At 46.8% G+C, this 15,356-nt stretch overlaps 1 protein-coding gene across 5 annotated transcripts in view; it reads right to left on the minus strand.

The window, feature by feature from the left end:
• The window catches only part of MTHFSD (methenyltetrahydrofolate synthetase domain containing), a 29,513-nt gene extending 15,586 nt beyond the window's left edge, over positions 1-13,927 (minus strand). Inside the window, exons 1-7 of one of the 5 annotated variants that reach the window (XM_075939961.1) lie at positions 13,775-13,927; positions 12,957-13,060; positions 11,156-11,269; positions 9,542-9,655; positions 4,021-4,111; positions 2,865-2,977; positions 1,303-1,428 (exon numbers count right to left, since the gene is read on the minus strand). In XM_075939961.1, coding sequence (XP_075796076.1) covers positions 1,303-1,428; positions 2,865-2,977; positions 4,021-4,111; positions 9,542-9,655; positions 11,156-11,269; positions 12,957-13,060; positions 13,775-13,802 — 690 coding nt within the window. In that variant the 5' untranslated portion in view covers positions 13,803-13,927. Of the gene's footprint in view, positions 1-1,302; positions 1,429-2,864; positions 2,978-4,020; positions 4,112-9,541; positions 9,656-10,987; positions 11,102-11,155; positions 11,270-12,956; positions 13,100-13,774 lie in introns of all 5 variants that reach the window. The other 4 variants (XM_075939960.1, XM_075939962.1, XM_075939959.1 and 1 more) reach the window with 4 other exon arrangements.
• Between the last annotated feature and the right edge of the window lie 1,429 nt (positions 13,928-15,356).

The raw sequence follows: 15,356 nt of genomic DNA on the forward strand, positions 1-15,356 counted from the left end.
CAGCTTTACTGACTTCATCAGAGCTATGACAATTTTAAACCAGCTGAGAAGTTGTCCTTGTGTGGCCGAACTTGACATCCATAGGATAGGCCACGTCACCTTCAAACGCATGTCTTGTTTTTGCCACTATCATTTACAACAACCACACAGACAACTTGAAAGCAACATGGGTTTGCCTGTTAGCATTTTCCAAACACTTCCCTCACATTCCTAGTGTTTCTTATGCAACAGATGGCAACATGATCCCACTTGGTTCCCCCCTCCCCCTTTTTTTTTTTTTAATTTCAACATCACCATCACTAGGAAGCTGCAAGGGATGTTCACTGCAGGCTTCTTGCGCAAGAACTGTTTCGCACAAGAGTTCTTGCGCAAAAGTTCTTGCGCAAGAGCGTGTCCACACTGCCATGTGCTTTTGCACAAGAGATGTGCTTTTGCGAAAGAGCGTCCATGGCAGTGTGGACACTCTCTTGCGCAAGAAAGCTCTCATGCCCATTTTAGCCATAGGGGTTTCTTGCGCAAGAAATCCCTGTTGCCCATCCACACTGCCTTCTTGTGAAAGAGGGCTTATTCCTCGAGGGGAGAGGAATAACTCTTCCGCAAGAAACCCTCTGTTCTGACGCTGTACTGTCAATTTACTTGTGCAAGAACGTGTGTGCAGTGTAGATGCTCCGCAAGTGTAGGCAGCTGTTCTTGCGCAAAAAGCCTGCAGTGTAGACGTAGCCATAGTGTTTGCTAGTTAGAGATGGAGCTCTTATAGCTCAGAAGATACACGTTCCAGAAGGAGTAATGATATATAGAAGGAAAAGGTACATCATTAGCTTCAGAAGTAAGGATTTTACATCAATAAGGGTATGTCTACACTACCCCCCTAGTTCGAACTAGGGGGGGTAATGTAGTCATACAGAGTTGCAAATGAAGCCCGGGATTTGAATTTCCCGGGCTTCATTTGCATAAAGCCAGCTGGAGCCATTTTTAAATGCCGGCGAGGTCGGACCCCATGCCGCGCGGCTACACACGGCACGGACTAGCTAGTTCGGATTAGGCTTCCACGAGGCATACAGCTAGTTCGGATAGGAAGCCTAATCCGAACTAGCTAGTCCGTGCCGCGTGTAGCTGCACGGCACGGGGTCCGACCTAGCCAGCATTTAAAAATGGCGCCGGCCGGCTTTATGCAAATGAAGCCCGGGAAATTCAAATCCCGGGCTTCATTTGCAGCTCCGTATGACTACATTACCCCCCCTAGTTCGAACTAGGGGGGTAGTGTAGACATACCCTCAGTCATATTTAGCAGAGGTAACCTACCTTATGCCACATTATTCCTTGTGGTTTTGGTCGTTTACAGCCTGTTTTAATAGTCCTCGTTGGGGTAAGGATGTAATCCACTGTTAAATCATGGTCATCAAGCAGGTCTTCTGCTATGTCAACCACCTATAACCAGAGGGAAGAGAACTTTGATAAATAAATTGCGCAAGCGCACCAGAACTGTGACTTTGCATGGAAAGTATCACTCCACACAGCTTCCCAGATACCAAAAATCTTTCCTTTAAGATGACAAAATTCCTATGACATAAGAACTAGGGGTCACCAAACGAAAAGAATAGGTAGCAGGTTTAAAACACGGCAAAGGAAGTATTTCTTTAGAAAATGCACAATCAACCTGTGGAACTCCTTGCCAGAGGATGTTGTGAAGGCTGAGACTATATTAACATTCAAAAAACAGTTAGATAAATTAGTGGAGGATAGATCCATCAATGTCTATTCGCCAGGATGGGCAGGAATGGCGTTTCTAGCCTCTGTTTGTCAGAAGCTGGGAATGGGTGACAGGGAAGGGATCACTTGATAATTCCCTGTTCTGTTCATTCTCTCTGGGCACCTGACATTGGCCACTGTTGGCAGACAGGATAGTGGGCTGGATGGACCTTTGGTCTCACTCAGTATGGCCGTTCTTATGTTCTTACTCTGAAACAACCCCAAATCTAGACACTCTACTTAACAGTTACAACTAGAACTGGGCGATTGCTTCATTTTTTCAGTTCAGTGCCCAAACTGAAAAATACATTTGGAGTTGACCAAAGATGAATTTTTTTTTTTTGGATTTTCCTCAATAACAGAAGAAATGGAAAAAAATATTGTTTCATTCAAACCATTTTTTTGGTGCTTTTTATTTTCTAACGGCGTCTAGCTAGATTTCTGAATTGAAATGTTGGTTTGAAATGAAAAGTTGACATGTCTCCTAGGGTACATCTAGGTTATAAGCTTCTTTCGAAAGAAGCTTTTTTGAAAGAGATATTTCCAGACTACAAAAGAGGATTGAAAAAGCTATCTGCTTTTTCGAAAGAGAGCGTTCAGATGGCTAGGATGCTTTCTCACAAAAAGGGCACCCAGAACCACTTCTAGCAGGCCTTTTTTTTTTTCCTGAAAAAAAGCTGCCTCCTCCCTGTGCACACATGCCGGTTTTCAAAAGAGCTCTTTCAAAAAAGGCGTTCTTCCTTGTAAAAAGAAGTTTACCAATTTTGAAAGAAGCGCCGCGTTCTTTCAATTTACTTTTGAAAGAATGCGACTGTAGGGTGGACGCAGGTGAAGTTTTTTCGAAAAAAGGGCATTTTTTTTTTAAATTCTGTAGTCTAGACATACCCCTATATTAGAGATTGAAATGAACCCTCCTCCCACTGGTTTATTTTTTAAATTCAGCCACATTTGACCTGACTTTGCACTTAACATTGCTCATCCTGGAACTGCATTTTGGGGCACATAATTCGTCCAAAAATTCCAGCCAGTTCTAATCCCGGCTGCTTAAACCACTCTTCTCCTGCAAGGTATGGAAGGGTGGCAGACGTGCCTTTGGAGTGGGTCCTTTGGCTCACCTGACAGTCATGCACAACAGTAACCACCGGTGTGGCCTCTTGGACTGCTCCCATTGACACCATCATTGCATATTCCATATCGGCAAAGCCTTCCCCTTTCCCAATTCTCCAACCTAAAATGAACAAAGAAGCAGCAAGCGAGTTAACACTTGAGGGCAGCAGAGCGCAAGAGATGGTACGAGTGACACAGAATGCTGGTAAAAAGGCAACAGAGGCCTCGGATGTGAACCAAGCACCGAGAGATATGCTAAGAACCTGTCTGCCCCCGGCTGGGTTCAGGAATTAACCCAAGCACAAAGAAGAAAGTTCAGAGTTCTGAAAGAGAGGACTGTCTCTTTGCCGATGACTGTAAAGCAGCTGCCACCTCAAATTCATTCCCTCAAAATAAGCGGAGGCTGGGTAGGTGCTATGGAAGTCCTTTATGCTGCCCCTCCGCCTAACAGGCCCCTGCTTAATCCTGGAGGCACCATCTGTACAGATGGGGCAGATTCACGCTCATGACTGTTCAACTGAAAACAGCACATCCCGGAAAAACCCTGCTGACAGTGCATCTGCACCGTGCATACACACCAGCCACTGTATTGTAACATGAGACTCCCAGCAGAGGGAGTCAGCAGTGGTACAGGTTGGACCTCCCTGGCCCAGCACTCTCGGGACCTGCCAGGTCCTGGACAAAGGAGTTTGCCGGACAAGGGGAGGTCTGGGTTCTACCAGAAGCACTGTCTTCCTGGCTGTCATCCTGCTTTTGGCCCCCAGCGGCTGCTAGCCAGGCCTGTGCTCCCAGCCCAGGGGCTGTAGGGCTGGCTAGGATGCATTCCTGGCCTGCAGCAGCTGCTGGTTTGGCTCTTCTTGTGGCCCCTTGCCTGACTCCCAGTCAAGAGCCACTCAGGCTCTCTGGTCCAGGGTTCTCTGGTCCAACAAGATCCGTGGTTCTGCCGGATCATGGATGTTGCCAGACCAGAGTCCCAGACCAGAAAGGTTCCACCTGTAGCATCTTTGTAATATAGACACAAGCCTTTAGAAGCTGGAATAAGACTACTTCTATCTCCTTACATGAACATGGATTATTTTTAAATAGAAGACAGAGAAATTGGTATCTTCCTATCCACGCAAACCCTCCTAAACTCTAATATGCCTAACAGCCTTTGCCCCCTACCTTTTTCAGAAACAGCCACCGATCCTACAACAACCAGGTCCACTTGGACTTTTGCATCCAGACCTATAGGCACACTGTAATCCTTTACCCCCTAAGAAGAAAAACATGATTTAAAGGCTGCATGCAGTAAGACATCACAATAAAAAAGAATCAAGTCTCTTTTGCTCAAGCCAAGTAAATAACCAAGCTCTGAAATGTCTGTTCCCATATCCAGCCAAATATTAGAAGTCTGGAAAGTTATTCTCTAAGGCTACGTCTAGACTGGCCCCTATTCCGAAATAGCCATGCTAATTTTGAACTTGGGAATAGGGAAATCCGCAGGGGATTTAAATATCCCCCGCGGGATTTAAATAAACATGTCCGCCGCTTTTTTTCCGGCTTGGGGAAAAGCCGGAAAAAAGCGTCTAGACTGGAGCGATCCTCCGGAATAAAGCCCTTTTCCGGAGGATCTCTTATTCCTACCTGAAAGTAACATGAGAGTAGGAATAAGAGATCCTCCGGAAAAGGGCTTTATTCCGGAGGATCGCGCCAGTCTAGACGCTTTTTTCCGGCTTTTCCCCAAGCCGGAAAAAAAGCGGCGGACATGTTTATTTAAATCCCGCGGGGGATATTTAAATCCCCCGCGGATTTCCCTATTCCCAAGTTCAAAATTAGCATGGCTATTTTGGAATAGGGGCCAGTCTAGACGTAGCCTAAGGGTATGTCTACATAGCAAAGTTATTTCGAAATAACTTTCCTAGCGTCTACACAGCCATTCTGTTATTTCGAAATTAATTCGAAATAGTGGAGGGCTTATTTCGAAATTGGTAAACTTGATTCCATGAGGCATAGTGCCAATTTCGAAATTACTATTTCGAAATAAGTGCTGTATAGATGCTTATTTCGAAATAGGGGGCCTCCAGCCCTTCCCATGGTGCCCTGCTGGCTGCCCTGGCCACGAGGTAACTTCTGACCTGATGCCCTGCCGGAACTGGTTCCAACCAGCCTTAAATGAGATTCAATGTCCACTCAGTGTGGATGCGCTATTTCGAAACAGAAAAACACTATTTCAAAATGCATTTTGTGTATAAACGCGTCATTTCGAAATAAGCTATTTCAAATTAACTATTTTGAAATTAGATATTTTGAAATAACGGTGTAATGTAGACATACCCTAAGGAGCCAGAGGGTATGAATTCTGCAATACATTTTCTACTAAAAGGTTGGTGATTTTGGCATACTTTAGTAGAAGTTGTGGCTGTTCAGCACTTTTGAAAACCACATTACTTATGTAGCTGCCTAAATTTGTGTTTGAAGCCTAACTTCAGGCTACTACTTTGGAAAACTTGGCAAATAGCACTGAACGGTAATGCATAGCTCAGGGATGGGCAAGATATGGCCTGTGGGCCAGTTCCAGTGTGTCAAGCCATCAGATCTGGCCTGTGGGCCATCCCACCAGGACCCTCCGGCACAGAGCAGCTCAGGATGCTTTAAGTAGCCGGCTGCTCTTTGTGGGTCTCTCCTCTGGGTCTAGGGGGAGGCTTTATGCGCTGCCCCCACCTCTCAGCAAAATCTCTCAGCTCCCATTGGTCAGTTTCCAGCCAACAGGAGCTGAGAGATTCTTCTGGAGGCTGGGGACAGTGTGCAAAGCCATCCTCCTGAGTCAGAGTAGAAAGCCACAGGGAGCAGCCAGCTGTTTTGAGCAGCCTGAGACTGTGGCAGGCAGGAAGCCTGCCTCAGGGTCCCACTGGGCTGCTGCCTAGGAGCTGATTAGGTAAGCGCCTTCTGGCCAGAACCTGACTCTGGCACTGCCCATCCCCTGCTACTCCCCAGCCGCCTGCCCCAGGTTACCACCCAAACCTCTGCACACACACACTCCTGCCCCACCTCACAACTCTTTCCCAGACTTTACACTCCCTCCTACAGCAATCCTCTCCTGCACCCATGTCCTCTCCCAGACCCTGCACCCCAAACTCCTGCCCAGGATCACAACCTCTCCTTCACTCAAACCCCACACCCTCTCCTGCACCCCAATTCCCTACCCTGAGCTCCCTTCTGCACCCAACCTCTGTCCCAGGACCCACATCTCCTCCTTAGGAAAGTGCAGCCCTTGATCATTTACTAAAATCTTGGAGTATTGCCCACCCCAGCCCCAGCAGGATTGCAAAGTGCTTTAAAAGTTGTTAACACATTATCCCTCGCAATCCTTCTGTGAAACAGGGAGGTGTGAATGTCAGCTTACAAATGGGACAGCTGAAGAGCATTACAGGCATGTCTACATGGGGAGTTATTTGTGATTAAGGCTACGATTTAGTCAGGGGCACTTTTAGCAATCACTATGGACAGGTCATGGGCAAGAAACAAAACAAAATTCGCAGCCTGTGACTTGTCTGTGACTGTTACTAAAAATACCTGTGACTAAATCTTGGGGGGAGAGGGGCAGGGCACTGTTGGGGGAATGGGGCACCCAGGGCCAGTTGCCAAGGGGCTCCAGCTGCTCCGGCTGGCTACCTGGGAAACAGTGACTGAGGCCACAGACTGCAGCTGCTTCGTCCAGCTGTCCAGGGACTGCTGCTGAGGATCACTTGAGCAGTGGTTGGTATGGTTGGCCCTGGGGCCATCTGAGCAGCATAAGCGTGTCCACATAGATAGGGCATGTTCATGCTACAGCAGCACAACTACAGTGCTGCAGCTATACTGTAGCACCATAGCATGGACGCTTCCTGTGTTGGCAAAAGAGGCTTTTCTGTCAAGGTAGTTAATCCATCAGAAGTCAGGTCAATGGACCAATTCTTCTGGCATCGGGGATAAGGTCCACCTAATGACAGCTCTCAGCAGTGAAACCATTCCCAGCCCTGAACAACAAAGCCAGGGCAATCTAATTTTTAAGTATAGACTAAGCCAGAGTTCATCAGGAATAGTTAATTCACTTTTAATTCACATGCTACCTTACTCTGGATTAATTTTCATGTGTAGACAAACTCTAAACTATTTTCCCAAGGTTATAAAAAAAGCTCCGTCTGTAGCAGAGCCACAGATAGAATCTGGAACACCTGGCTGCCTGTCTTATACATTAGCCACAAGACAGTCCCTTTCTACATACGTTATCCCTTAATGAACGTTCTAGTATGACCTGCACTTTCGCCTGAACTTTCATTCCTTGTCATATTTTGATGTCTGCATAGTCTCTGATGCAAAGGTCTCAAGCTGAGATACCAAGAGTAAACCCTTCTAGTTCAGAGCGTAGGAAATGTAAGTACGCGTTGCAGCCCATAGTCATTAACAGCTTTTTATCCCCTCTTCTCTCTACAGCATCTGTTTAAGACAGATTCACTCCACAACTCTGAAAATCAGAGGTCTCAACTTGGACATCCAAAAATGGGAGGCACTCAAAACATGGGGTTTCACTTCTTTAGTTTGGTCTTTGCTAAATATTTTTACTTCAGGATTAACTCAAAGGTAATTCTCCTATTTGTAAAAGATCAGGTGGATACTCATCACATATTTGATCCAGGTGGCAAACCTTTGTTCTTTATGTTAGGTTGACACCCACAAGAAAAAACAAATGCTTATAGCCTATTGTAAAATAAGGCCAGAGAAGATGAGCTCTTTGTGACTGAGTTTCTTCATCTTCAAAATGGAGAGAATAATATTTACTTGCCCATCTCCCAGAAGTGTGGTGGGGACTGTATTATGTTTTGTACATGCAAGCTGCACGATACACATTATGACTTTATTCACTAGTACAAGGCTGCCTGAAAAATACTACTGACATGTCAGAAAGGTCATAGGCCAGATATGAGATTGGGCAGCAGGTCAAGAGAAACATATCTTTTAATGATAGATGGCAGAACTTCCAACTCTTAGCAATTTTAATAAATTAACAGTCTTAATAGAATCCTTAACATAAGTTAAGCTCATGTAGCAATCTGTGTTTGGCTTGATGTCTTCAAAGGCTATGTCTACACTGCCAGTTTTTGCGGCAGAAAATATGTTAATGAGGAACTCATTAGCATGAGTCACGACATCCTTAGCATATTTTCTGCCGATTCTTTTTGTGCAAGGGGTTTTTGCGCAAAAAGAAGCAGTATAGCCCTTTTTGTTGCACCAGACTGACACAGCTACATTTCTACCCCTTTTGTTCAAGATCTTTATGCCTCTCCGGGATATTTTTAGCATATTTTCTGTCACAATAACTGGCAATGTAGACAAAGCCAAATTGCATTCCTTTCCTCACCTCTAGCTATGGTTGGCCAAGTCACTCAAAAATGCTATACTTTTGTTTTAAATACTAGAAACAGACAAAATAATACTGATTTCTGCGGCACACTCACTCACCTATGAAATATGACATTTGTACAGTAGGGGGCAGCAAAGTACCACTTTACAATTAATAAAAAATAATTCACTCAGAATTGACTTTTCTGCACATCGACTGAGTGACTGAAACTAGTTAATATGGATGCATTTTGTTCATTTCTTTAGAGCCCAAAGGGTAAAAGATCTGCCCCTTGTTTATCTCACCCCCAAAAGTATGAACCACCCTAACCATTTTATTAACCTGATTAAGCAACAAGTGAAAAACATTAAATACTCTCCCATCTAGGTTTTCAAAGCACAGATGTTCAACTGTGCAAGAGAAGAAAGAAACATTAAGCATCAGACTCTGAGGTTTTTAAGTGCGTAAATACAGCCTCTGAAGCATTATTGCAATGATCCTGGTGAATAAAGCCATTGAGAATAGATATTTCTGCATCAGTTCAGTTTTAGTTAAACAAAGAACACCCGTGCCCCTCCAAAAAAGCAAAATAAATGTGCATCTCTAAACAGTTTTGGTTTAGAGGAATACACAAAATGTTGAGGTTTATTTCGAGCTTAGCCACACATTTTGGGAAGGCAAAGCAAAAGACGAAATCCTTTGATCATCAACTATCTGGTAGCAGGCCTGAAAGGTCCAGCTTCTAGCATTATTGTGAGAATTATCTTCTCTGTGTTATTTCATACAAACAGGCCCAAACAGGGAATGTATGAAAGTGAAAACAACAAGGCTACGTTTACACTACGAGATTTTTTGGCAGAAAATACGCTAATGAGGGACTCATTTGCATGAGTCAATCTCATTTGCATATTTCCTGCTGTTTCTTTTTGCGCAAGGGATTTTTGTGTAAAAACAAGCAGTGTGGACGTTTCCTTTTTGCATAAAACCTCTGTTTTGCATCAGATCCTTATGCCTATCCCTGACAACAACTTTTAGGTTCTCCCTTTCTCTTGTTATTTGTGCTGTGGCAATGTCTGGAAGTTGGGGACCAATTGTTCTAGTTACACATTTATCTAGCAAGAGTTAGTCCACCACTGAACAATTTACAAGATAAAAGACGCAACACAGAAATTACGTGTTACCTTCCCTGTCTGACATGCAAAGATTAAGTGATTTTTCCACAGCTACATAGAGAAGATCTCTGTAGCCCCAGTATAGTATCTTTCCTATAAGGCCACCACTCCTCTCTTCTGAATTAGTCCTCCCGCCCTTTCTGATACCTACTTGAGAAGTTGAACATATTCTCAAGATCTCTTTAGTTGCTCCTGGTGGTGGGACAATTTTATTAAACAGCCCAGTTCTCAGTCGCGGTGTTGGAACCAGCAAAGTTTTCCTTGCCTGTGATAATAGAAATTCATCAACAATTAGCCAGAATTAGGGGACAGACTTATTTTTCTTTAAATATACAGGGGGGATATCCTTTATTGTCATGTGTTTGAGCACAAAGACCAATGCTCCTCTGGACAAATAAACAGAATTATCTTTGTACACATAAATCATTCTTAATACTTGGAAATTAAGCCTTTCCCATACGCAGGACAATGACATCAGAGAAATTTATTCATTCCAAAGATGACCAAGACACTGGAAAAATTAATCTAAATTGTAAGATCATTCTCAACGAAGCCAGGGAAAGAATCTAGTTTCCATCATGTGCTGGTCCCAGACAGTCAATGTGAAATAGGAATGTAAAATCCTGTTTAATTGGTTAACTGGTTCAACGCTAACAGGGGCTATTCTAGCCAGGCTGGAGTGCCCCACTACCTGCAGCGGGCCCTATGGAGCTGAAGCAGTCTCCTGCCCAGTCTCCTGTGAGGAGCTGCTCCAGCCCCCCAACAGTTAATTGGAACCATTAAAGATGAGCCTTAACTGGTTAATCATTCACATCCCTAATGTGAATTGTGGTACATTAAGAGATGGTCCATTAAGTTATGGAGTTATGGATGCAATTCAACCTGGATTTTATTTATTTAGGCTTTTGCAAGTCTGTATCACAACTGGAGCTCCTTACAGATACAAATGTCGACCCATTAGATATTGGTGTCCTCCACTTCACTCTTAAGAGATACTGTGGGCAACTGAGAGGCACGTGGGCCTATCTCACCTGGGAGCCAGCGCCCTGAGGCAGCAACTCCTCATAGCTGTGCAGCTGCATTGCCACCAGCCTTACCATCAGCAGGGCTGTACAGCCCCAGACAGGAGACATTCCTCTGAGTTGGCCACAGTGGCTCTTGGGAGTAGAGACCTACAGATCTGCAGATCCCGATGTCTGTCCGCGTGTATCCACATCCACAGGTAAACATTCGTATCCATACAGGGCTTTAAACACAACATGCCACAACGTCATGGGAGCTTTCTGAAGGCATTTTTAACCCACAGCTGTACCCTGAAGACTGACTGCTATACAGAGAATATTTTCATTCCGCTGCGAAAAGTGTCGTGAAAGAGAGAGGGAGGATCTAGTGGTGAGAACAGAGGCCTGGCTTTCCTGTGTTCTATTCCAACCTCTCCCACCACCTTGCTGCGTGCCTCAGTTTCGCCATTTGTACAAGTGGCAACACCACATATTGGTAAAGCTCTCATGTGACTGGCGCACAAATGCCTTTGACAAAATGATCTACTGAAGCCCGGGAGGTTCCATCACCCTCTCTCGGGGAGAGCGTCTGTTACCTGTAATGCCGCTAGCCGGACTCCTTCTAAAGGTTTGTCAGGGTCCACTTTGACCTCACTTGTTCTGTGGAACACTTCAAGCTCTTGGACAGCCTGGCAAGCCCGGTGAGAGCCCTGCATCGACAGAACGGTTTAAAAAGGAAAAGAACGAGGCCCACTGTTACTTACTTCCAGCGTGAGAAAGCGAGCAGTCCTCTGGGGAGCATCAGGGTTTACTTTAATGGTCTTGGCAGTTTTGAACGCCTGTAAATCGGGGAGCCCTGTTGCGGCCTGCGACGCACCCTGGTTTTAGGAGACATCAGCACGTCATCAGGCTGGACACAACCCTCCAGAGCTGAGGGGACAACTCCCACCTTCCGTTAGGGATGTAAAATCCCGGTTAATCAGTTAACCGGTTACACATTAGTTTAGCCTAACATTTAACTGGTTAGCTAAGCGGGAGCCAAGTGGGGGACCACTCTAACCCAGCTGGAGCACGCCCCAGCATGCAGGGCTCCCAGCCTCGCATTGGGGTTGGCTGCTGGCTCCCAGCCCCCACAGGGGGGGGGGGGGGGTAGACAGAGGCTGCGGCTTGCTCCTGGCTCACAGCCCCCACCAGAGCAGCCCCTGGGTGGGCCTCCCCACAAACGAAGGCTGCTCCGGACACCAGCACAGCCCCTACCTCCGGATAGGGACTGCTACAGGTGAGAGCAGCCCACCAGCAGCAGGCCCCCTGTGAGGCTGGAGCAGTTAACTGGAACTGGTTAACCTTTCACATCCTTACTTTCTGCCAAGCCACGCAATTTATTTCCCTACTTCTAATGCTGACCTGCTGGACCGAGAGCTTCATACTAAGTTGGTGATGTTTCAACTACACACAACCACCCAGACTAAAATCCAAGTGTCTCATGGCACCCGATGGGTCCCCGCAACTCTTGCTCCCATTAAACATCCCATTGATAATTCAGGTCGAAGCACCAAGCAATGGCTTGGTGGCAGCCGTTCTCTCCCTTGTGCTGCTATCCATGATACCAATGCTAGGAAGCCTGGGGGCTCAGTACACCTAATTCCTCCAAGCAGAACTGTAATTTGTTGTAATCCAGCTCTTAATGTCTAGAGGCCATGTGCACCGTGCAGGAGTTCTAGAGGATGGAAAGAGCTTTCTCCTATTCAGAACACCCACAATGCTACAGCCATTGCTCCCTGAGAATGACTGGACATCCAAACAAGTCACTAGGCAGGTGGATAAAACAGCTGTGGCCCTGCACCTTTATGCATTTGGGAGCTAGTGCTGGACATGCTCTGATGTTTATTAGTACGTTAAGTGCCACTTCTGACCACACACTCCTCCTCCACTGCCCTGTGACCAAGGAGCATTACAGCTGCAGTGTCCCTATGCAGAAAATACAGCTTGGCCGCCACAACCCAGTTATATCAACGTACCTCGGACTGAATCACTACGCAATCAGCAGCACATTATAGACAGTATCTAGGGGGAAAAAAACACAGCGACCGGGACTTAGGGGACCTAAATTCTATTCTTATCCCTACCACTGGTTTGCTGGAGGACCTTTGAAGCACAGTGGTGCCCTGGCTATTTCCCTATCGGTAAAATGGGGGTAATGATTCTGACCACTTCTGTAAAGCATTTTGAAATCTACTGATAAAAAGCCTTATGTAAGTACTCCATATTATCCCATTCAGTATTTAGGAAAATGAACCGTACAACCCTCACATTTTCCAATTATATTTGCCAATTATTATTCAAAATTTTCCCGCCAACCAATAGTGAATAACCATACCATATGCTGGGATGCATGATTGACAATCATTTTCTCAGATACATCAGAAGAATGCCCCAGTTGTACCTGATTTTCCATACATACAACATGCCATTTAAAAATAAGTGGATTTCCAGCTAAGAGAATGTTTAGTTTGCCTTATGACTGAAAGGCAGATTATTCATTTCTGAGAAACTGCAATCCCATACCTTGAAATTGGGGATCCGGTGATGCACTGGTCTTGGGAAATCTGCCAGGTTATTTGCTTCCATATAATCCCAGATCTTCTCCCGGATGTCCCATTTGGAGACACCTTACAAAAGGCAGTAAGAAGCAGAAAACAGGCAATGTACTGATGAATTAGAATAGAATAGAAAGCAGAGTGTCAGGCCAGTGAGATAACAGGGTTTCACTGTAACAGAGTGTCCAGCACACACTGGACAGCCACAGTGAAAGTACCCCTGGAAGATCGCAGCTACTTCAGTTATTTCCATGGGGGAGGAAGATGGATAGCACAGTGCGCTCCACATTAGGGTGCTGAGGAGCGCTGCACCCCCTGGCCTGACCTCCACCCTCAGTGTGGGGATGGAGACCCCCCCTCCCTGCACAACTCCTTCCCTTTCAATATGGGGGCGCACATCTCCCTCTTGTCTAGTCTCCCTTACCCTGGGGCTACCCCCAAGGATATCCTACCACTACCACGGCTGGACCATTTCCCACCCTATCCTGGGGCACTGCACCCTGGGACTATCCTCCCCCCCACACCCCACCCTGGGGCTACCTCCCCCCCCACACCCCATCCTGGGACTATCCTCCCCCCCCACACCCCACCCTGGGACTATCCTCCCCCCCACACCCCACCCTGGGGCTACCTCCCCCCCCACACCCCACCCTGGGACTATCCTCCCCCCCACACCCCACCCTGGGGCTACCTCACCCCTGCTCACGCCCCCTGGGCGCCCCCGCCCCTCCACACACCCCAGTGTGAGCCCAACGCCCCTCCCCGCGGACTCCCGGCCGCTCCTACCGGCGCCCGGCCGCCCCCCCACCTCCATGCCCCTGCCACGCGGAGCAGCAGGGAGAGGGGTCCATCAGCTGGCCCATCAGCTGGCCGCTCCACGTGGCGGCAGCGACTACGGCGGCCGGGAGAGGACAAGCGCCCTCCGCTCGCTGGCTGGGTTCCCCGCGTGGCCAGCGCGCCCGCTGCTGCCCCTGGCACCGCCCGGCGGCAGAAGCCCCGGCCTTGGCAATGGGGATCTGGGGATGCACTGGTCTTGGCAAATCGGCCAGGGGTATTTGCTTCCGCTACGCTGCAACGTTATTTCAGGAGACCGACACAGCTAAGCTACGCAGCCTGTGGGTAAGGACAACCCAGCTGCCAACCCCATTTTATAGGCGGAAAACTGAGGCGCTAAGTAACTTGCCCAAGGTCACACAGGAAGTCTGTGGTAGGCCTGGGACACAGATGTCCCAAGTGCTGGGCTGGTCCACAGGACCATTCTTCTCTGATATACAGGGTGGCTATGTCTAGACTGGCATGATTTTCCGCAAATGCTTTTAACGGACAAGTTTTTCCGTTAAAAGCATTTGCGGAAAAGAGCATCTAGATTGGCACGGATGCTTTTCCCGCAAAAGCACTTTTTATGGAAAAGCATCCGTGCCAATCTAGACGCGGTTTTGCGCAAGAAAGCCCCGATCGCCATTTTCGCAGTTGGGGCTTTTTTGTGCAAAACAATACCGTGTTGTCTACACTGGCCCTCTTGCGCAAAAGCATTTGTGCAAGCGGGTTTTTGCCTGAACGGGAGCAGCATAGCATTTCTGCACGAACACTGACAATCTTACATGAGATCGTCAGTGTTCTTGTGGAAATTCAAGCGGACAGTGTAGACAGCTGACAAGTTTTTCCGCATGCTTTTGCGGAAAAACTTGCCCATCTAGACGCAGCTGGTATGTCTCTACACTGCAACACTATATTGAAATAACTAGCACTATTCTGAAATAGCTTAGTCCGCATCTACACAGTGGGCAGTTGTTTTGAAATAGTGTTAAAATACTGTCAAGCTGGAGGCCTTCTTACTCCAACTCCTGTAACCCTCATTGTACAAGGAACAAAAAACAGGACTATGTAGTACTTTAAAGACTAACAAGATGGTTGATTAGGTGATGACCTTTCGTGGGTCAGACCCACTTCCTCCAATCTAATTGGCATGATCTAAGGAAGTGGGTCTGGCCCACGAAAGCTCATCACTTAATAAACCATCTTGTTAGTCTTTAAAGGGCTACACATAGGCGTGTGCAGCACCTTTCATTAGGGTGTGCACCCAAATAATTTTTTTAAAATGCACTTTGACTCCCCCCCCCCCCCCCATTAGCCACACCTCTGATCCCTGTTAACCATGACCCTGGCCCCCATTAGCCACGCTCCTAGAGGTAACGCTCTCCGGGCAAGATGGGCACATGACCAAAAGTAAAAAGTGTTATGTAACCCCCAACCCAAGGACTTTTCCCACCATCCTCCTACCAATACAGATTAGATTGGCCCCCACCAACTCCCCCACTCATGCAACTATCCTGCAATTACATTAATCCAATGTGTGCGACATTAATGC

The sequence above is a fragment of the Pelodiscus sinensis genome, chromosome 12 (genome assembly GCF_049634645.1).
Source record: "Pelodiscus sinensis isolate JC-2024 chromosome 12, ASM4963464v1, whole genome shotgun sequence".
NCBI classification, from domain to species: Eukaryota; Metazoa; Chordata; order Testudines; family Trionychidae; genus Pelodiscus; species Pelodiscus sinensis.